Source organism: Carcharhinus amblyrhynchos, chromosome 24 (genome assembly GCF_965287045.1).
Source record: "Carcharhinus amblyrhynchos chromosome 24, sCarAmb.v2.hapA, whole genome shotgun sequence".
NCBI lineage: Eukaryota > Metazoa > Chordata > Chondrichthyes > Carcharhiniformes > Carcharhinidae > Carcharhinus > Carcharhinus amblyrhynchos.
In genome coordinates, this window is record NC_137347.1 from 46,179,670 (window position 1) to 46,203,825 (window position 24,156).

General features: G+C 42.9%; 1 protein-coding gene across 6 annotated transcripts in view; it reads right to left on the reverse strand.

Annotated features, from left to right (window-relative positions):
* LOC145357985 (importin subunit alpha-7) overlaps positions 1 to 24,156 on the reverse strand; it is a 153,793-nt gene that overhangs the window by 27,238 nt on the left and 102,399 nt on the right. For all 6 annotated transcript variants that reach the window (XR_013889409.1, XR_013889408.1, XM_080211637.1 and 3 more), the window contains exons 7-11: positions 4,554 to 4,642; positions 3,947 to 4,046; positions 3,606 to 3,769; positions 2,868 to 2,946; positions 2,460 to 2,585 (exon numbers count right to left, since the gene is read on the reverse strand). Coding sequence is in view for 4 of the 6 variants with exons in the window: in XM_080211637.1 (XP_080067763.1) it covers positions 2,460 to 2,585; positions 2,868 to 2,946; positions 3,606 to 3,769; positions 3,947 to 4,046; positions 4,554 to 4,642 (558 nt within the window). In the remaining 2 variants the exon portion in view is untranslated. The remainder of the gene's footprint in view (positions 1 to 2,459; positions 2,586 to 2,867; positions 2,947 to 3,605; positions 3,770 to 3,946; positions 4,047 to 4,553; positions 4,643 to 24,156) is intronic.

Below are 24,156 nucleotides of genomic sequence, written 5' to 3' on the forward strand. Positions count from 1 at the left end.
CTGTCCACTGCGCATGTAATGTTCTCAAAGAATTCCACCAAATCAGTCAAACATGACCTGCCCTTCATGAACCCATGCCTTGTCTGACCAATGGGACAATTTATATCCAGATGTCTCACTATTTCTTCCTTGCTGATAGATTCAAGCATTTTCCCTACAACAGAAGTTAAGCTAACCAACCTACAGTTACCTGCCTTTTGTCTATCTCCTTTTTTAAACAATGGCATCGCATTTGCTATTTTCCAATCTGCAGGAAACAATCCAGAGTCCAGCGAATTTTGGTAAATTACCACTAGTGCATTTGCTATTTCTCCCGCCATCTCTTTTAGTATCCTATGATGCATTCCATCAGGATCAGGAGACTTGTCTACCTTTAGCCCCATTAATTTGCCCAACATTACCTCTTTCGTGATAATTATAGTTTTTATGTTCTCACCTGCCATAGTCCTCCTGTCATCAATTTTTGGCATGTTATTAGTGTTTTCCATTGTGAAGACTGACAAAATATCTGTTCAATACCTCAGCCATTTTCTCATTTACAGTTATTACATCCCTCTTCTCATCCTCGAAAGGACCAGTGTTTACTTTCGCCACTCTTTATCATTTTATATATTTGTAGGAACTTCTGCTATCTGTTTTTATATTCTCAGCTAGTTTACTCTCATAATTGACCTTACCTTTCTTTATAGCTTTTCTTGCGGCTTTCTGCAGACCTTTAAAGATTTCCCAATCCTCTCGGTTCCCACTAATCTTTGTCACTTTGTATGTGCATTTTCTTTCAATTTGATACCCTCCTTATTTCCTTAGATATCCTTGGCTGATTATCTCTTTTTCTATAGTCCTTCCTTATCACTGGTATATACTTTTGCTGAGCACTGTGGAAGATCGCTTTGAAAGTCCTCCACTATTCCTCAATTGTCCCACCATAAAGTTTTTGCTCCCAGTCTACCTTGGCCAACTCCTCCCTCATCCCCTTGTAGTCTCCTTTGTTTAAGCACAAGACACTGGTATTGGATTTTACCTTCCAGCAATGAGGCAGCAGCACTAACCATTGTGCTGTCCATAAGCGCATGAGATTGGGGGTAACATTGGCATGAACTGAGAACTGGTTAGCAGACAAGAAACAAAGAGTAAAGATAAATGGATCCGTGTTGAAATGGCAGGCGATGACTAGAGGAGTCCTGCAGGGATCCGTGCTTGGGTCCCAGCAATTCATCACATACATTAATAATTCGGAAGAGGGAACCAAAAGTAATGTTTCTAAGTTTGGTAATGACACAAAACTTGGTGGAAATGCGAGTGGTGATGAGAATGTTAAGAGGCTTCAAGGTGACTTGATTGAGCAAATGTGTGGTAGATGCAGAATAATGTGGATGAATGTGCAGTTATCCGCATTGGACAGAGAAACAGAATGGCAGAATATTATCTGAATGGTGCTAGATTGGGAAATACCTTGTACACTAGTACAGCAAGCAATTGGAAAGGCAAATGGTATGTTGGCAAGAGGTCTTGAGTACAAAAGCAAGGATGTGTTACTGCAGCTGTACAGGTCTTTGGTGAAATGGAACCTGGAACCTTTATCCAAGGATATATTTGTCATTGAAGGAGTGCAGTGAAGATTTACGAGACTAATTCCTGGGATGGCAAGACTGTCATATGGGGAGAGATTGGGGCGACTGGGCTGATTTCACTGGAATTTAGAAGAATGAGGCTGTAGAGGCCAATTCACTGAATATATTTAAGAAAGAAATGGATAAGATTTCTAGACACTAAAGGTGTGAAGGGGTATTGGGAGAGAGTCCATAGATATGGCATTGAGAAAGAGCATCAGCCATGACCATGTTGAATGGTGAAGCAGCTCAATTGGCTGAATGACCAACTCCAGCTTCTATGTTTCTACTTGACAATTCAAAAGTGAGGGCCCTGCAAACTAAATCACAGCTGACACCACAAAATTGCCATCTGTATATTTAAAAAAGTGTACATTAAAGAAAATTCCTCATTCCATCAGTAACAACTTTGGAAGAAGCAAACAACAATTTAAATAGAACTTTGCACCATGGTAAAAAAAAATCAGAAGCAAGTAAGTATTAAATGTGGTTATTTCCAAATGGCTAGAAAGTGGCCCAACCTCATTTAGCAACACTACAGTATGATGCATTTAAACTCTCTTTAACATTTGGGGAACTGCAGACGACATGATGCTATTAGCAGACTTTTGAAAAATACTTCAGGTATTGTCTTCAAGTAAAGTTAATTTTAGGATTATAGAACCATTAGATTAGAATTTAAAATCCATTGAAAACAAATGTAAAATTCAAAATTCTCAAATTCTAGTCCTTGACAAAATGTCACAAGGCAGTTATGAACTATTAAGTAAATTTAAATTAATTTTATCAAACACATTGGATACAAATGTGTAAATTCACTAATTTCAAGTGAAAACTGTTTTCCTCTACCTGAATTTGTGCTCTATTTCCAGCTGTAATGTTTGAAATAGTCCAACAAGCTTCTTTCCTTATGGATTCTTTTGGACTACTTAGTAAATGTAGAAGACATGGCAAGGCTGAACAATTTAATATGACCTGGACAGAACAAAAATTAAGCCACTAAACACAATTTTGCAATTGAGTGCAACAATGTTACAGTATTTTGCTTCAGTAATTTTCCAAACAATCCATCTCTACATTAAAAAGGAACAAGTTTCTGCAAACTAAAACTTAAGGAGATCAACTTTATTAAAATGTCTTTTAGAGAGTTTCTATTAACTAATCGTGAAAAACATCAAATTATTTTAAACTAAAGCCAATAGAGATAATAACTGATTTACAACTAACTCCAAACATACATGTCAGTGATGCAGTTACCTGTGTCTGGATATCATCACCTGTTACTATGTTACCCACAGCTCTTAATGCTGGTGATGCAACTTTGTAGTCATTATGCCTGTGAGGGTATTTACAAAAACGCCCATCAGAAATTATACATCCAACATATTTCATTTAGTAGTATTTCATATTAGTCACAGTGGACAATTTTAATATGCTTTGGTTAAAAAAATCATAGATTAATTTTTTAAAAAATATTCCCCAAGTAGACGGAGCACAGCATAGCACTTTGGTGTTCCAACAATGCAAACATTAACAACCTAGAAGTCATTTCAGGAGGCAGGAAACTGCCAACTCCTGTACTACTGAAGATGTTGAGGAGAGCGTTATTGTTTCAGTGTAAAACATTCATAACCCACATCTGATCCAAACTGGTAGTGGTAAAGGCATAGAAACAGGCCATCAGCTTTGACATGACACGTATGTAGAAGGGGAAATATTAATGAAAAAAAACACATGAAAATTCATAAAATATACCTTTACAAACCTAAACAGAATTTTGAAACTTTAAACTGATGAAAGTGCAATAAATCAGTGAACAATTGTTAACTACCAAAATTGTGTTTTTCTCTAACTTAAAGCTTTATCCACCAATTGATGCTCAAGTTAGTAGCCAAAACCCTGAAACTTATGAAAAGGTTTAAAATTGACCTCTTTGCACTCAATCCATGACCATAAAAGATATAAGGAATACTATCTCTGTGCAAATATACTTACATTAGGAGCTCCACCAATCGTCTGCAAACCCCAGAGTCGATAACAGCCTGAATTTTTTCATTGGGTCCATCTGACAGATAAGATAATGCCCAACAAGCATCAGCAAGCAAGTCAGGATCACTGCTGAACAGTAGCCTAGATAACACAGGTAAACAGGGAGATACCTGCAAGAATGAAAAAGAGATCTTTAATATTTGGCATTTCACAAATTAGTGGTGAAGACTTAAACTTAATAACTTGAAACTACCCACCCGCACAGAATTGTGTTCTGGTTGTTACACATCGTACCTCATCTGGAAATTTTGCTCAACTGCAAAAACAATGTAACAGAGGATATTTACCTTCTCAAAATCAGGTGGTGGATTTTTGCCTCTGCATAGGTTGGACAGTGCCCAGACAGCATTTCTTGTCATTGTGAGTCTGGTAGATTTTGTCAATAACCTAAAACAAAGGATAAACTCAAAACAAGCATGAAATGCTCATAGATGTTTGCACAAAATTCAATACATAATCAGATTATTACAAATAAACTACATGCTGTAGACAAAACCACATTGTATAATTTCAACTGGAAAAGAAAATTTTAAACTTAGCAATAGATGCATTTAGAAACTAATTAACAACCACCTAGCTTTTTACATATTAACACTAATACTTTAACATGTGCTCTTCATTTTCACCCCATCCCCTCAACTGTTACAGTACGTTAAATCCTGGTCAAAGACATAGTTGAGTGCACAGTATACAATCATTAATTGTCAATAACCATTATTCTATATGCCACCAAACTAAATTTGCACTCCAACTTTCAACACTTCAGTTTGATAGACTCTATGGTAAAGATTTATTGCCCTGAAGAGCATACACAACCTTTCTCCTTCTCATCCACTGCTGGTGAAATTGACATTCAGATAATTAAGAAAATCTCTCGAAAATAAAAATACTTACTGTAACAAAGGTGGAAGAATTGCACAGTGGAGGACAAAGTCCCTGCATACTGCACTGTCACCTGCAATGTTTCCCAAAGCCCAAACAGCCTAGAAAATACATTTTAAATTTTAAAGCACAGATAAATATTTCAAGTTAAAATTAATCTAATTCAACAAAACTGTAAAACTAAACCATTGTTGTCCCTTCCCACAAAAGATATAAAGGACTGAAGAGAATGCCTTAATCTACTTAGTCTGAAAGCACAAGATCCCTGCACACCACACTTTAGGATTTCAAGGCTTAGAAAAGGGTGAAGAGCTTTACAAAAATGGTACCACAGATGTGAGACTTCAGTTAGATAAAAAGATCTGAGGAGTTAGTTTTATTAATCAGAGCAGAGAGTGAATGATTTAGTAGAAATGTTTGAATGATGAATTTTTGGTAAGAGTAAATATTGGAATCAATACCGGCCTATTCAAGAAAACCAGCCTGAAGTTAGAACATAGAACAGTACAGCACAGCACAGGCCCTTCGGCCTTGGATGTTGTGCCGAACTTTGGCCGAAACCAAGATCAAGCCATCCCACTCCCTGTCATTCTGGTATGCTCCATGTGCCTATCCAGTGTCCATTTGAAAATTCCTAAAGTGTCCAACTTCACTATCACAGCAGGCAGTCCATTGCACACCCCAACAACTCTTTGAGTAAAGAACCTACCTCAGACATCCCTCTTTTATCTCCCACCTTGAACCATATAGTTATGCCCCTTAGTAACAGCTAAATCCACCTGAGGAAATAGTTTCTGAACGTCCGCTCTATCTATCCCCTTCACCATCTTATAAACCTCTATTAAGTCGCCTCTCATCCTCCTCCGCTCTAAAGAGAAAAGCCCTAGCTTCCTCAACCTTTCCTCATCAGACCTACCCTCCAAACCAAGTTCATATGTTACACAGCAGTATTGAGCAGCATTCTGTAAAATTTCAAAGTGGAAACAAGATTCAGTCAGCTGAAGCCTAAGAAAGCCAGCCACGTCAGGAATCCAGAGATCAAGGCTCCTTTAAAAGGGCATCCCAATCCGATTCCCGGCTTGGGTCAATGTCTGTGTGGAGTCTGCATGCTCTCCCTGTGTCCACGACGGTTTTCTCTGGATGCTCTGTTTCCTCCCACAGTCCGAAAGATGTGCAGGTTAGGTGCACTGGCCATGCTAAATTCTCCCTCAATGTACCCAAACAGGTGCCAGAATGTGGCAACTAGGGGATTTTCACAGTAACTTCATTGCGGTGTGAACATAAGCCTGCTTCTGGCCTTATCCTAACTTCCCACCCAGCCAGCTTGACATCATGCCAACAGGAATCACTACTGGATTTCAAAAACCAAAACCAATCGAGGTAACCATGCTGTGGGTGCACAGGTAAGTGTCATAAGAACATAAGAAATAGGAGCAGGAGTAGGCCAACTAGCCCCTCGAGCCCGCCCCGCCATTCAATAAGATCATGGCTGATCTGAAGTGGATCAGTTCCACTTTCCCGCTCTCTCCCCTTAATTCCCTTGTCTATCAAAAACCTATTACCCGTGACTTAAATATATTTAGCGAGGTAGCCTCCACCACTTCAACGGGCAGAGAATTCCAGAGATTCACCACACTTTGAGTGAAGAAGTTCCTCCTCAACTCCGATCTAAACTGCACCCACCTTATCTTGAGGCTGTGCCCTGAAGTCCTGCTATCCTTTCTAAGCGGGAAGAATCTCTCTACCTCTACCCTATCCATCCCTTTCATTATCTTATACGTCTCTATAAGATCCCCCCATATCCTTCTAAACTCCAACGAGTACAGACCCAGTCTATTTAGTTAACGTTTAGATAACGTTTTTTCTACGTTATCAGCCTGGTGAACCTCCTCTGCGCTTCCTCCAAGGCCAATATGTCCATCCACAAGTGCGGTGACCAAAACTGCACACTGTACTCCAGCTGCGGCCTCACCAGTACCCTGTACAGTTGCAGCAAGACCTCCCTGCTTTTATATCCTATCCCCCTCGCCATAAAGGCCAACATTCCATTTGCCTTCTTGATCACCTGCTGCACCTGCAGACTGGGTTTTTGCGACTCATGCACAAGGACCCTCAGGTCCCTCTGCACCGTAGCATGCTGCAGCTTTCTGCCTTTTAAATAATAATCCTTCCTACTATTATTTCTGCCAAAGTGGATAACCTCACACTTACTAACATTATACTCCATCTGCCAGGTCCTCGCCCACTCACTTAGCCTATCCAGATCCCTCTGCAGACTTTCCACACCCTCCATGTAATTTGCTTTTCCACTCATCTTTGTGTCATCAGCAAATTTTGTCACCCTACACTCAGGCCCCTCCTCCAGATCATCTATATAAATGGTAAATAGCTGAGGCCCCAGCACCGATCCCTGCGGCACTCCACTAGTCACCAACTGCCAATCAGAATAGCACCCATTGATACCAACTCTCTGCTTCCTATTAGACAGCCAATCCTCTATCCACGCTAACACCTTCCCCCAATTCTGTGCACCCTAACCTTCTGTAGCAATCTTTTATGAGGCACCTTATCAAACGCCTTTTGGAAATCTAAAAACACCACATCCACCGGTTCCCCTCTGTCTACTGCACTAGTCACATCCTCATAGAAATCCAATAAATTCCTCAAACATGACTTCCCCTTAACGAATCTGTGCTGCGTCTGTTCTATCAAACCATTCTTTTCTAGGTGCCTCGCTATTTCTTCTTTGATAATGGATTCTAGCATTTTTCCAACTACAGACGTTAAAACTAACCGCCCTATAACTCCCTGCCTTTTGTCTGCTACCTTTTTTAAAACAGCGGCGTAACATTAGCCATGGTTCACCATGGTAGGCTTCTGCAGAAAATGCAGATGTATGGGATTGGGGGTGATCTAGGTAATTGGATCAGGAATTGGCTAGCAGATAGGAGACAGAGGGTGGTGGTTGATGGTAAATATTCGTCATGGAGTTCGGTTACGAGTGGTGTGCCTCAGGGATCTGTTTTGGGGCCACTGCTGTTTGTAATTTTTATTAATGATCTGGATGAGGGTATAGTTGGGTGGATTAGTAAGTTTGCTGATGACACCAAAGTCGGAGGTGTGGTAGATTGTGAGGAAGGGTGTCATAGTTTGCAGGGTGACTTAGAAAGGTTGCAGAGCTGGGCCGCGAGGTGGCTGATGGAGTTTAATGTGGAGAAGTGTGAGGTAATTCATTTCGGTAGGAATAACAGATGTGTTGAGTATAGGGCTAACGGGAGGACTTTGAATAGTGTGGAGGAGCAGAGGGATCTAGGTGTATGTGTACATAGATCCCTGAAAGTTGGGAATCAAGTAGATAAGGTTGTTAAGAAGGCATATACGGTGTCTTGGCGTTTATTGGTAGGGGGATTGAATTTAGGAGTCGCAGCGTCATGATGCAACTGTACACAACTCTGGTGTGGCCGCACTTGGAGTATTGTGTGCAGTTCTGGTCCCCACATTACAGGAAGGATGTAGAGGCTTTGGAGAGGGTGCAGAGGAGGTTTACCAGGATGTTGCCTGGTATGGAGGGGAGATCCTGTGAGGAGAGACTGAGAGATTTGGGGTTGTTTTTGCTGGAAAGAAGGCGGCTAAGAGGGGACCTTATTGAAACATATAAGATGATTAGAGGTTTAGACAGGGTGGATACTGATAGCCTTTTTCCTAGGATGGAGAAAGCTAGCACGAGGGGGCACGGCTTTAAATTAAGGGGGGGTAGTTATAGGACTGATGTCAGGGGTAGGTTCTTTACCCAGAGGGTGGTGAGGGACTGGAATGCCCTGCCAGCTGCAGTTGTAAATGCGCCTAGTTTGGGGGCGTTTAAGAGATCTGTGGATAGGTTTATGGACGAAATGGGATTGGTTTAGATTAGTGGGTTAGTGTTGTTTTTTTAAAAGCTGGTCGGCGCAACATCGTGGGCCGAAGGGCCTGTTCTGCGCTGTAATGTTCTATGTTCTATGTTCTATTTTCCAATCTTCTGGCACTTCCCCGGAATCCAGCAAATTTTGTTAAATAGTTACTAAGGCATCCACTATCACCTCTGCCATTTCTTTCAGAACCCTGGGATGCATTCCATCCGTTCACACACAAAAAGGCTGTGACTAATTTGCATAAATTAACATGACATTAGTAGGCTTGCCACTGCTACTTCTGGCCTTGTCCTAACTTCCCAGCCAGCCAGCGTGACATCATGCTGGTGGGAATCACTACTGGATTTCAGAAATCGAAACCAATCAAGATGACTATGTTGTGGGTGCACAGGTAAGTAAGTGCCGTCCCAGGGGGTGAGGGACATGCCTGGGCACTGCCTCTGGCACTCCAGCACTGCATTGCCAAAGCACCCTCTCAGGAGCTCCATTGCGGGTGCTCCCCTTAACCATGGGAGAGGGGCTGCCCTTCGCTGCATGGAAGGGGTGATGACCCCTTATCTGTGGGCAGTTGGATGGCTTCGATTTTTGCAAATTAGTCTCAGCCTTTTTGTGTGTGAACCTGATTACATCATCATGAAAGGTAGGTGGGGGGATATCATTCTGAGATCTTGCTGGTGCAGATCCCATTTTTTCCCTTTCAAGATTTAGCATTTCTGTTTCTACTGGGAGAATTAGTAAGTAGGAGACACATAATTAAGGGTAATTTGCAAAAGAGCCTGTTAAGGATCTGTTAAGGAAATTGGATCAGGAATTGGCTAGCAGATAGGAGACAGAGGGTGGTGGTTGATGGTAAATATTCGTCATGGAGTTCAGTTACGAGTGGTGTGCCTCAGGAATCTGTTTTGGGGCCACTGCTGTTTGTAATTTTTATTAATGATCTGGATGAGGGTATAGTTGGGTGGATTAGTAAATTTGCTGATGACACCAACATCGGAGGTGTGGTAGATTGTGAGGAAGGGTGTCGTAGTTTGCAGGGAGACTTGGACAGGTTGCAGAGCTGGGCCGAGAGGTGGCGGATGGAGTTTAATGCGGAGAAGTGTGAGGTAATTCACTTTGGTAGGAATAACAGATGTGTAGAGTATAGGGCTAACGGGAGGACTCTGAATAGTGTGGATGAACAGAGGGATCTAGGTGTATGTGTACATAGATCCCTGAAAGTTGGGAATCAAGTAGATAAGGTTGTTAAGAAGGCATACGGTGTCTTGGCGTTTATTGGTAGGGGGATTGAATTTAGGAGTCGCAGCGTCATGATGCAACTGTACACAACTCTGGTGCGGCCGCACTTGGAGTATTGTGTGCAGTTCTGGTCCCCACATTATAGGAAGGATGTGGAGGCTTTGGAGAGGGTGCAGAGGAGGTTTACCAGGATGTTGCCTGGTATGGAGGGGAGGTCCTATGAGGAGAGACTGAGGGATTTGGGGTTGTTTTCGCTAGAAAGAAGGCGGCTAAGAGGGGATCTTATTGAAACATATAAGATGATTAGAGGTTTAGATAGGGTGGATAGTGATAGCCTTTTTCCTTGGATGGAGAAAGCTAGCACGAGGGGGCATGGCTTTAAATTAAGGGGGGGTAGTTATAGGACGGATGTCAGGGGTAGGTTCTTTACCCAGAGGGTGGTGAGGGATTGGAATGCCCTGCCTGCTGCAGTTGTAAATGCGCCTAGTTTGGGGGGGTTTAAGAGATCCGTGGATAGGTTTATGGATGATAAGGGATTGGTTTAGGTTAGAGGGTCATTGTTTTTTAACTGGTCAGCGCAACATCGTGGGCCGAAGGGCCTGTTCTGCGCTGTAATGTTCTATGTTCTATAAGGAGAATTAATTTGTTTTTAAAAAATAGAAGAAGTATTGATGACCTGGAATGTACTGCCTGCGCGGAGGATGGAAACAGATTTAGCATTAACTTTTAAAATGGAACTGAATAAATACTTAAAGGGAAAAAATAATGCAGGGCTGGGGTTTAATTGGATAGCTTTCTCAAAGAGCAGACACAGGTACAATGAGCAGAGTGGGATTTACTGATACTGTAACTAGTAATCCAAAGGCCCAAGATAATTTCTGGGGACTTGGGTATGAATCCCACCATGGCAGATGGTGAAACTTGAATTCAATAAAAATCTGGAATTAGAAGTCTACTGATGACCATGAAACCATTATTGCAAAAACCCATGTAGTTCACTAATGTCCTTTAAGGAAGGAAATCTGCCATATGGTCTAGAACATAGAACATTACAGCACAGTACAGACCCTACAACCCTCGATGTTGTGCCGACCTGTGAAACCAATCTAAAGCCCATCTAACCTACACTATTCCAATATCATCCATATGTTTATCCAATGACCATTTAAATGCCCTTAATGTTGGCAAGTCCACTACTGTTGCAGGCAGGACATTCCACGCCCTTACTACTCTCTGAGTAAAGAACCTACCACTGACATCAGTCCTACATCCATCACGCCTCAATTTAAAGCTACGTCCCCTCATGCTAGCCATCTCCATCTGAGGAAAAAGGCTCTCACTGTCTACCCTATGTAATCCTTTGATCATCTTATATGCCTCTATTAAATCACCTCTTAACCTTCTTCTCTCTAACGAGAACAGCCTCAAGTCCCTCAGCCTTTCATTATAAGACCTTCCCACCATACCAGGCAACATCCTGGTAAATCTCCTCTGTACTCTTTCCAACGTTTCACATCCTTCCTATAACGTGGTGACCAGAACTGTACACAATACTCCAAGTGCGGCCGCACCAGAGTTTTGTACAGCTGCAACATGATCTCATGGCTCCAAAATGCAATCCCTCTACCAATAAAGGCTAACACACCATACGTCTTCTTAACAACCTTATCAACCTGAGCGCTAACTTTCAGGGATCTATACACATGGACACCGAGATTGCGCTGTTCATACACACTAACAAGTATCTTACTATTAGCCCAGTACGCTGTATTCCTGTTACTCCTCGCAAAGTGAATCACTTCACACTTTTCCACATTAAACTCCATTTGCCATCTCTCAGCCCAGTTCTGCAGCTTATCTATGTCCCTCTGTAACCTGCAACATCCTTCCGCACTGTCCACAACTCCACCGACTATAGTGTCATCTGCAAATTTACTAACCCATCCTTGTCCACCTTCATCCAGGTCGTTTATAAACATGACAAACAGCAGTGGCCCCAAAACAGACCCTTGTGGTACACCACTAGTAACTGAACTGCAGGATGAGCATTTCCCATCAACTACCACCCTCTGTCTTCTTACAGCTAGCCAATTTCTGATCCAAACTGCTAAATCATCCTCAATCCCATGCCTCCGTATCTTCTGCAACACCTTACCGTGGGGAACCTTATCAAATGCTTTACTGAAATCCATCTACACCACATCAACTGCTTTACCCTTATCCACCTCTCTGGCCACCTTCTCAAAGAACTCAATAAGGTTTGACAGACATGACCTACCCTTCACAAAACCATGTTGACTATCCCTAATCAAATTATTCCTTTTTAGATTGTCCTAAATCCTATCTCTTGTAATCCTTTCCAAAACTTTGCCCACAACAGAAGTAAGGCTCACTGGCCTATAATTACCAGGGTTGTCTCTACTCTCCTTCTTGAATAAGGGGACAACATTTGCTATCCTCCAGTCTTCTAGCACCTTTCCAGAAGACAATGATGTCATAAAGATCAAAGCCAAAGGATCTGCAATCTCCTCCCTAGCCTCCCAGAGAATCCTAGGAAAATCCCATCCAGCCCAGGGGACTTATCTCTTTTCATACTTTCCAGAATTGCTAACACTGCTTCCTTATGAACCTCAATCCCATCTAGTCTAATAGCCTGTATCTCAGTATTCTCCTCAACAACATTGCCTTTCTCCTGTGTGAATACTGCCAAAAAATATTCATTTAGCGCCTCTCCTTCTCTTCAGACTCTGCACACAACTTCCCACTACTGTCCTTGACTGGCCCTAATCTTACCCTAGTCATTCTTTAATTCCTGACATACCTATAGAAAGCGCTAGGGTTTTCCTTGATCCTACCCTGCCATAGACTTCTCATGTCCCCTCCTGGCTCTTCTCAGCTCTCTCTTTGGGTCCTTCTTGGCTAACTTGTAACTCTCAAGTGCCCTAACTGAGCCTTCACATCTCATCTTGACATAAGTCTCCTTCTTCCTCTTCACAACTTTGTGACATGTGCCTACACGTGACTCCAGACCCACAGCAATGGCTAGCAAACTACTCAGTTCAAGGACAGTTAGGGATGGGCAATTAATGCCAGCCCAGCCACCGATGCCTACACCCCCCTGAACAAATAAAAATAAAGCAGAATGATCCACTTCTGTGTTGTATGACTCCTTGATCTCAAAACAATATTACAAAGTGAGGTTGCTGGATATTGGTGGTTGAATCTTTTCTTTCCATCAAAGAAAACCAATGCAAATGACATGAAGAATCCATTGGCAGGAAACATATCTATCAAGATGGAGTTTCCAATGAGACACATTCCTGCAACTTTATACAATGCATATTCCTCCAGCAACCCCTTGTCCCCAAAAAGACAGTGAGATGGGTACTGAAAAGCAAACCTTGGCTTTTGTGGGGTAAACATAGGACATAGAATGAGGTGGCACGGTGGTTAGCACTGCTGCCTCACAGTGGCAGGGAATCGGGGTTGATTGCCTGCTTAGGTCACTGTCTGTGCAGAGTCTGCACGTTCTCCCTCTGTCTGCATAGGTTTCCTCTGGAAGCTCCGGTTTAGATCACAGATCATAGAACCCTACAGTGCAGAAAAAGGCCCTACGGCCCCTCGAGTCTGCACCGAACACAATCCCACCCAGGCCCTACCACCATAATCCCTACATATTATACCCACTAATCCTTCTAACCTATGCATCCCTGGACACTAAGGGGCAATTTCTTAGCATGGCCAATCAACCTAACCTGCACATCTTTGGACTGTGGGAGGAAACCGGAGTACCCGGAGGAAACCCACGCAGACATGAGGAGAATGTGCAAACTCCACACATACAGTGACCCGAGCTGGGAATCGAACCCAGGAGCTGTGAAGCAGCAGTGCTAACCACTGTGGTACCGTTTCCTCCCACAGCCGGAAAAATATGCTGATTAGATGCATTGGCCACGCGGAATTCTCTTTCAAAAGTTTAAGTTAGAGGGGTGGGACACGACAGGAGAGCTCCAAGCCGTGGTTTGCTCCTCTTGCTCCAGTTGGCAGGCAGGGGACAGTTCCAGTGTGCAGCAAGTGTCTCCAGCTACAGCTTCTGGAAGCCTGAGTTTGAGAGCTGGAGCGGTGCTGAAGACACTGTGCAGCATCCGCGAGTCAGAGATTATCGCGGATAGCATACATAAAGAGGTTGTCACACTGCAGGCTCAGACTCCACAGGCAGGAAGGGAATGGGTGATCACCAGACAGAGCAAGTGAGATAGGCAAGTAGTGCAGGAATCTCTTGTGGCTATTCCCCTGCAAAACAGATATATCACTTTGGATACTGTTGAGGAGAATGACCTCTCCAGGGAAAGCAGCAGCATCTAAACTTGTTGCACCCCAGTTGGTTCTGCTGCAGAGGGAAGGGGTAAAATGTGTGCCAGTGCAATAGTTATAGGGGATTCAATTGTAAGGGGAATAGACAGGCATTTCTGTGACCGCAAACGAGACTCCAGGATGGTATATTGCCTCTCTGTGATAGGGTCAAGGATGTCTCAGAGCGACTGAAGGGCATTTTGAAGGGGGAGGGGAAACAACCAGTGGTCGTAGTACACGTTGATACAAACGACATAGGTAAAAGGATGAGGTCCTCAACGCAGAATACAGGGAGTTAGGAAGAAAGTTAAGAAATTGGACCTCAAAGGTAATGATCTCAGGATTACAACCGGTGCCATATGCTAGTCAGAGTAGAAATGACAGGATATATCAGATAAATACGTGGCTGAAGAGATGATGTCAGGGGGAGGATTTCAGATTCCTGGAGCATTGGGACCAGTTCTGGGGGAGATGGGACCTGTACAAATTGGACAGGTTACACCTGGGCAGATCTGGGATAGATGTCCTAGGGGAGGTGTTTGCTAGAGCAGTTGGGGAGGGTTTAAACTAATATGCCAGGGGGATGGGAACCTATATAAGGAGTCTGAGAAGGAGGAAGTAAGGAGAAGGTGTGGGGAGAAAGTTCCAACTACATCAAAAATCAGGAAAAAAGTTAAAAGGAAGGAGAACTCAGGAGATGTTATTAATGGAAGTGTTAGAATTCAAAAAGGTACAAAAACTAGCATAAGGGAACTTTATCTGAATGCTCATAATATTCAAAATAAGGCAAATGAGTTGACGGCACAAATCAATGCAACGTGTGATTTGATGGCCATTACAGAGACACGGTTGCATGATGGTCATGGCTGGGAGTTATATATTCAGGGGTATCAGACTGTTCGGAGGGACCGACAGGAAGGTAAGGAAGGTGATGTAGCTCTGATATTTAAGGATGACATCAGGGCGGTAATGAGAGACGGTATAGGTTCTTTGGAAAAGAAACGTTGAATCCATTTGGGTGGAAATTAGAAATAGTAAGGAGAAAAAGTCACTGATAGACGTAGGCACCAAATAATGACATCATGATGGGGCGAGAAATAAACAAAGAAATAACTGATGCATGTAAAAATGGTACAGCGATTATCATGGGGGATTTTAATCTACATGTCAATTAGTCAAACGAGGTCGTCAAGGCAGCCTTGAGAAGAAGTTCATAGAACGTATATGCGATAGTTTCCTTCCGTCTTACGAGGGAACAAGCTATCCTAAATCTGATCCTGTGTAATGAGACAGGAATAATTAATGATCTTACAATTGGAGATCCTCTCGAAAGAAGTAATCACAGTATGGTTGAATTTAAATTACAGATAGGCACAAGAAGGTAAAATCCAATATCAGTGTCTTATGCTTGAACAAAGGAGGCTACAATGGGATGAGGGAGGAGTTGGCTAAGGTAGACTGGGAGCAAAAACTTTATGGTGGGACAATTGAGAAACAGTGGAGGACTTTCAAAGTGATCTTTCACAGTGCTCAGCAAAAGTATATACCAGTGATAAGAAAGGATCATGTACAGAGAGATAATCAGCTATGGATTTCTAAGGAAATAAAGGAGGGTATCAAATTGAAAGAAAATGTACACAAAGTGGCAAAGATTAGTGGGAAATTAGAGGATTGGGAAATCTTTAAAGGTCAATAGAAAGCCACGAAAAAAGCTATAAAAAAAAGTAAGATGGATTATCAAAGTAAACTAGCTCAGAATATAAAAACCGATAGTAAAAGTCTCTACAAATATATAAAACGAAAAACAGTGGCTAAAATAAACTTTGGTCCTTTAAAGGATGAGAAAGGAGATGTAATAACTGGAAATGAGAAAATGGCTGACGCATTGAACAGATATTTTGTGTCAGTCTTCACAGTGGAAGACACAAATAACATGCCAAAAACTGATCACAGGAAGGCTATGGCAGGTGAGGACCTAGAAACTTAACACGAAAGAGGGAGTATTGGGGAAGCTAATGGGGCTAAAGAATATAAGAAATAGGAGCAGGAGTAGGCCATCTAGGCCTTCGAGCCTGCCCCGCCATTCAGTAAAATCATGGCTGATCTGAAGTGGATCAGTTCCACTTTCCCGCTTTCTCCCCATCACCGTTAATTCCCTTGTCTATCAGAAATCTATCTACCCGTGACTTAAATATATTCAATGAGGTAGCCTCCACCACTTCAATGGGCAGAGAATTCCAGAGATTCACCACCCTTTGAATGAAGAAGTTCCTCCTCAACTCCGTTCTAAACTGCTCCCCCCCTTATTTTGAGGCTGTGCCCTCTAGTTCTGTTTTCCTAAGCGAAAAGAATCTCTCTACCTCTACCCTATCTAGCCCCTTCATTATCTTGTAAGTCTCTATAAGATCCCCCCTCAGCCTTCTAAACTCCAGAGAGTACAGGCCCAGTCTATTTAATCTCTCCTCATAAGCTAACCCCCTCATCTCCAGTATCAGCCTGGTGAACCTTCTCTGTAGTCCCTCCAAGGCCAATATATCCTTACACAAATAAAGAGACCAAAACCGCACACAGTACTCCAGTTGCGGCCTCACCAGTGCCTTGTACAGTTGCAGCAAGACCTCCCTGCTTTTATATTCTATCCCCCTTGCGATAAAGGCCAACATTCCATGCGCCTTCCTGATCACCTGCAAACTGAGTTTTTGCGATTCGTGCACAAGGACCCCCAGGTCCCTCCACACAGTAGCATGCTGCACCTTTTCACCCTTTAAATAATATTCCCTCCTACTATTATTTCTACCAAAGTGGATAACCTCACATTTGCTAATGTTATACTCCATCTGCCAGGTCCTTGCCCACTCACTCAGCCTATCCAGATTTCTCTGCAGACTTTCCGCGTCCTCCATGCAATTCGCTTTTCCACTCATCTTCGTGTCATCAGCAAATTTACCCTACACTCAGCCCCCTCCTCCAGATCACCTATGTATATGGTAAACAGTTGAGGCCCCAACACCGATCCCTGCGGCATTCCACTAGTCACCAACTGCCAACTAGAAAAGCAACCATTGATTCCAATTCTCTGCTTCGAGATAACCAATCCTCAATCCACGCTAACACTTTACCCCCAACTCCGTGTACCCTAACCATCTGCAGCAACCTTGTGTGAGGCACCTTATTGAACACCTTCTGGAAATCTAAGAACACCACATCCACCGGTTCCCCTCTGTCTACTGCACTAGTCATATCTTCATAAAAATCCAGCAAATTTGTTAAACACGACTTCCCCTTCACAAATCCGTGCTGCGTCTGCTTGATCAAACCGTTCTTTTCTAGGTGTCCTGATATTTCTGCTTTGATGATGGATTCTAGCATTAAGGTAGACAAGTCTCCTGGTCCTGATGGAATTCATCCCAGGGTGCTAAAAGAGGTGGTGGGGGAAAATAGTAAATGCACCAGTGGTAATTTATCAAAATTTGCCAGACTCTGGGGTGGTCCCCACAGATTGAAAAAAAGCAAATGTGACGCCACTGTTTAAAAAAGGAGGTAGACAAAAGGCAGGTAACTATAGGCCGGTTAGCTTAATTCGTAGTAGGGAAAATGCTTGAATCTACCATCAAGGAAGAAATAGCGAGACATCTGGATATAAATTGTCCCATTGGTAAGACACAGCATGGATTCACGAAGGACAGGTCATGTTTGACTAATCTGGTGGAATTCTTTGAGAACATTATGTGCGCAGTGGACAATGGGGAACCTGTGGTTGTGGTGTATCTGGATTTCCAAAAAACATTTGTTAAGGTGCCGCATTGAAGGCTAAGGTGCACAGTGTTACGGGTAATGTATTAGCATGGACAGAGGATTGATTAACTAACAGAAAGCAAAGGATGGGGGGTAAGTGGGTGTTTTTCTGGTTGGCGATCTGTGACTAATGGTGTGCGTCAGGGATCAGTGTTGGCACCACAAATTGTTTACGATTTACATAGACGATTTGGAGTGGGGACCAAATGTAGTGTGTCAAAATTTATAGATGGCACTAAGATGAGCGGCAGAGCAAAGTGTGCAGAGGACATTGAAAGTCTGCAAAGGGATATAGATAGTCTAAGTGAATGGGCGAGGATCTGGCAGATGGAGTACAATGTTGGTACATGTGAGGTCATCCATTTTGGTAGGAATAACGGCAAAATGGATTATTATTTAAACGGTAAAAAATTGCAGCATGCTGCTGTGCAGAGGGACCTGGATGTCCTTGTGCAAGAATCACAAGGAGTTGGTTTGCAGGTGCAGCAGGTAATTAAGAAGGTAAATGGAATTTTGTCCTTCATTGCTAGAGCAATGGAGTTTAAAAACAGTGAGGTTATGTTGCAGCTGTATAAGGTGCTGGTGAGACCACACCTAGAGTACTGTGTATAGTTTTGGTCTCCTTACATGAGAAAGGATATACCAGCACTGGAGGGGGTGCAGAGGAGATTCACTAGGTTGATTCCAGTGTTAAGAGGGTTGGCTTATGAGGGGAGACTGAGTAGACTGGGGTTTAGATTGGAATTCAGAAGAATGAGGAGAGATCTTATAAAAACATATAAGATTATGAAGAGAATAGATAAAATAGAAGCAAGGAAGTTGTTTCCACTGGCCAGTGAAACTAGAACTAGGGGCATGGCCTCAAAATAAGGGGGAGCAGATTTAGGATTAAGTTGAGGTGGAACTTCTTCACAAAAATGGTTCTGAATCTGTAAAATTCCCTGTTCAATAAAGCAGCTAAGGCTACTGCATTGAATGTTTTTAAGACAAGGATAGATAAATTTTTGAACTGTAAAGGAATTAAGGACAATGGTGAGTGGGCAGACAAGTGGAGCTGAGTCCACAAAAAAATGACCCATGATTTTATTGAATGGTGGAGCAGGCTCAAGGGGCAGGTGGCCTACTCCTGCTCCTAGTTCTTATGTTCTCAGTGATACCGAAAGAGGTGCCAGAGTGTGACAACAAGGGGATTTTCACAGTAACTTAATTGCAATGTTAATGTAAGCCTACTTACGAAACTGATAAATAAATTTTAAAACCTTAGAAGAATACAGCATGGGAACAGGCCCTTTGGTCCACAATGTTCTGTCACACATAACACCAAATTAAACTAATCCCATCTGCCTGCCCTTAGTCCATATCCCTCTATTTCTTGCACATTCATGTACTTATCTAAAAGTCCCTTAAATGCTCCTATCGTGTCTGCCTGCACCACCACTCCTGGCAGCACGTTCCAGACACCTACCACACTCTTTGTAAAAAACTAGCCCCTCACATCGCCTTTGAACATTCCCCCTCTTAAGTGCATGTTTATTTAAAGTTTATTTATTCATTAGTCACAAGTAAGGCTTGCATTAACACTGCAATGAAGTTACTGTGAAATTCCCTTAGTTGCCACAGTCCAGCGCCTGTTTGGGTCAAGGCACCTAACCAGCTCGTCTTTCAGAATGTGGGAGGAAACCAGAGCACCCGGAGGAAAAGCATGCAGACAAGGGGAGAAGGTGCAAACTGCACACAGAGTGACTCAAGCTGGGATTCGAACTTTGGTCCCTGGCACTATGAAGCAGCAGTGCTAACCACTGTGCTACCGTGCTGCCCCTAACACTAATGTCCCCTAATATTATACATTTCAACTCTGGGAAAAATATTCTGACTGTCAACCCTATCTTTGCCTCTCAATTTTATAAACTTTTATCAGATTTCCCCTCAGTCCTCTAGGGAAAATAACCCTAGTTTGTCCAGTCTCTCCTTACAGCACATACCCTCTAATCCAGGCTGCATCCTGGTAAACGTCTTCTGCATCCTCTCCAAAGCCTCCACATCCTTTCTGTAATGTGGCGACCAGAATTGAATACAATATTCAAAGCGTAGTCTAACCAAAGTTTTATAAAGCTGACATCCTGACTCTTGTACTCAATGCCTCAATCAATAAAGGCAAGCAAGTTATATGCCTTCTTTATCACCCCACCTACTTGTATGGTCACCTTCAGGGAGCTATGGCCTTGAACACCAAGATCCCTCTATGCATCAATGCTGTTTAGGGTGCTGCGATTATCTATATACTTACCCTTAATATTTAATCTCCCAAAGTGCAGTACCTCACACTTGCCTGGATTAAACTCCATCTGCCATTTCTCTGCTCATATCTGCAACTGACTTATATCCCATTGTATATCCTTTGACAACTTTCTACATTATCCACAACTCCACCTATCTTTGTGTTCTCTGCAAACTTATTAACCCTCCCATCTATGTTTTAGAAACATAGAAGATAGGAGCAGGAGGAGGCCATTTGGTCCTTCAGGCCTGCTCCACCATTCATTATAATCATGGCTGATCATCCAACTCAAGAGCCTAATCCTGCTTCCTCCCCATAATCTTTGATGCCATTCCCCCCACAAGTGCTATATCCAGCCACCTCTTGAATACATTCAATGTTTTAGCATCAACTACTTCTTGTGGTAATGAATTCCACAGGCTTGCATGAAGGAATGTCTCCTCACCTCTGTCCTAAATGATTTATCCTGAATCCTCAGACTGTGACCCCTGGTTCTGGGCTCCCCCACCATCGGGAACATCATCCCTGCATCAATCCTATCTAGACCTGCTAAAATTTTGTAAGTCTCTAGGAGATTCCCCCCTCATTTGTCTGAACTCCAGCGAAAACAATCCTAACCTAGTTAATCTCTTCTCATACATCAGTCCCACCATCCTCAGAATCAATCTGGTAAACCTTCGCTGCACTCTCTTGAGACTAAGAACATCCTTCCTCTGAAAAGGAGACCAAAACTGCACACAATACTCTAGGTGTGGCCTCACCAAGGCCCTGTATAATTGCAACAACCCATCTCGGCTCCATTATGCGAAACCTCTTGCAATGAAGGCCGACATGCCATTTGCCTTCTTTACTGCCTGCTGCACTTGCATGCTAATCCTCAGCAACAAGTGCACAAGGACCCCCAGGTCCTGCTGGCTCTCATCCAAGTCATTTAAATATATCACTAACAGCAGAGGTCCCAGTACAGATCCCTGCAGAACACCACAAGTAACGGATCTCTGGCTAGAAAATCACCCTTCCACCACTAGTGGCTTCTTTGGGCAAGCCAATTCTGAATTTAAGCAGCCAAGTCACTGTGGATTACATGTATGTTAATCTTCTGGATGAGACTACCATGAGAGACCTTGTTGAAAGCTTTAGTAAAATCCATACAGACAATATCCACTGCTCTATCCATATCAATCACCTTCGCCACCCCCCAAAAAAAATCAACTTATTAAGGCATGACCTACCCTGCACAAAGCCATGCTGAATTTCCCTAATTAGGCCATTTTTTCCAATTTTTTTTTTATTATTCATTCATGGGACATGGGCATCACTGGTTGGCCAGCATTTATTGCCCATCCCTAATGGAAGCAATGTGGCTCGTTATACCATTTCAGAGGGCAGTTGAGGGTTAACCACATTGCTTAACTCTGGAGTCACATGTAGGCCAGACCGGGTATGGATGGCAGATTTCCTTCCCAGAAGAACATTAATGAACCAGATGGGTTTTTCTGACAATCGACAAAGGTTTCATGGTCATCAGTAGATTCTTAATTCCAGATTTTTTTATTGAATTCAGATTCCATGGCAGGATTCAAACCTGGGTCCCCAGAACATTAGCTGAGTTTCTGCATCAATAGTCTAATGATAATAGCACTAGGCCTTTGCCACCCTGTTGCGTGTAAATCCTATCCGTAAGGACCCTCTCCAATAGCTTCCCAATCACTGATGTGAAACTCACCAGTCTATAATTTCCTGGATTATCCCGAATTCCTTTTTTGAACAGAGAAACAACATTAGTTTCTTACCAGTCCTCCAGGACCTTTTCAGTGGCTAACGAGGATACAGAGCTCTCTGTCAGGGGCCAAGCAATCTCCTCGCTTAATAGCCTGGGGTAGATCTCATCAAGCCCTGGGTACTTATCCACCTTAATGTGCTTCAAGAGACCCAACACCACTTCTTTACCTATCTCAAAATGCTCCAGGATATTAGCACGCTCCACTTTCATCTCACTATCCTCCATCTCCTTCTTCTTGGTGAATACTGACACTAAGTATTCATTTAGGATCTTGCCCACATTTTCTGCTTCCAAGCATAAGTTCCCTCTTACATGGTTGACTTGTCCTACCCTCTCCCTAGTTATCCTCTTGTTTTTAATGTACGTATAAAATGCCTTGGGATTCTCTTCAACCCTATTTGCCAAGGCCATTTTATAGCCCCTCTCTGCTCTAATTGCTTCTTCAGTTCTTTCTTGCTTTCTTTATATTCCTCACGGAACTTTTCTGATTTTAGTTTCCTAAACCTTGCATATGTTTCTATTTCCGTTTTAACTAAATTCATAACGTCCCTCGTTATCCACGGGCCCTCACCTACCACCTTAATCCTTCCTCCTCACTAGAACATGCCGGTCCTGAACTTGAATTAGTAGGTTTTTAAATCAACTCTGACATGTCAAATGTGGATTTGCCCAAAAACAGTTGCTCCCAATTAACTCTCTCTAGCTCTTGCCTAATATTGTCATTCTTTGCCCTCCCCCAGATTAGTACCCTCCCGCAAGGTCCTGACTTATCCTTATTCATAGCTATCTTAGAACTGACGCAGTTGTGATCACTATTTCCAAAATGCTGTCCCATTGAAAGATCAGTCACCTGGCCAGGCTCATTTGCCAATACAAGGTCCAGTATGGCCGCTCCTCTAACTGGACTATCCACATACTGTTTCAAGAAACCCACCTTGTACCTAACAAATTCTGTCCCATCTTAAGCCTCCTGCTCTAAGGAAGTCCCAGTCAATATTAGGGAAGTTAAAGTCACCCACTATAGCAACCCTGCTGTTGTTGCATGTTTCCATAATCTGCCTACATTTGTGGACACAAACAAAACTCCAGAATGATATGTTGCCTCCCAGTACAAGGGTCAAGGATGTTGCAAAGTGGCTGCAGGGGATTCTGGAGGGGAAGGGTGAACAGCCAGCTGTCGTGGTACACATAGGCACCAACAGTATAGGTAAAAAACAGGATGAAGTCCTAGAAGCTGAATTTAAGGGGTTAGGAATTAAACTAAAAAGTAGGACCTCAAAGGTAGTAATTTCAGGATTGCTATCAGTGCCACAGGCTAATCAGAGTAGGAATGTCAGGATAGCTAAGACGAATATGTGGCTTGAGGGATGGTGCAAGAGGGAGGGATTCCCAATGGTTGGGGAGTCCAAATCAGAGGTCACAATCTGAGGATTCAGGATAGACCATTTAGGCAGAGGTGAGGAGACATTTCTTCACCCAAGGAGTAGTGAACCTATGGAATTCAATACCACAGGGAGTAGTTGATGCCAAAACATTGAATGTATTCAAGAGATGGCTGGATATAGCACTTGGGGTGAATGGGATCAAAAGTTATGAGGAAAAAGCAGGATTAGGCTATTGAGTTGGATGATTAGCCATGATCATAATGAATGGTGGGGCAGGCTTGAAGGGCCAAATGGCCTCCTCCGGCTCCTATCTTCTATGTTTCTATGATTTAAATTCCTGGGACATTGGAACCAGTTCTGGAGGAGATGGGACCAGTACAAATCGGACAGTCTGCACCTGGGCAGGACTGAAAATAATGTCCTAGAGGGAGTGTTTGCTAGTGCTATTGGGAAGGGTTTAAACTAATTTGGCAGGGGGATGGGAACCAATGCAGGAAGTCAAAGGAAAGTAAGGTGGGGACGGAAACAAAATGGCGATAAGGGGAAAAAGTGGAAGGCAGAGAAACCAAAGATAAAAATCAAAAAGAGCCACAGTACAGCGTACAGAGACTGTGGAGAACTCACTGAATGGGTGCAGTTAGGTAAGAGAAATAAAACACAGGGAGAGTGTACAGAATATGACAGGACAGATGGTCTGGGGTGTGTTTGTTTTTACGCAAAGGGCATGACAGGTTAGGTGGATGAACTTGAAGCTTAGATTACTACATGGAACTATGATGTTGTGGCAATTACGGAGATCTGGATGAAAGAAGGGAAGGACTGGCAGCTTTATATTCCAGGATTTGCACTGGCCATGCTAAATTCTCCCTCAGTGTAC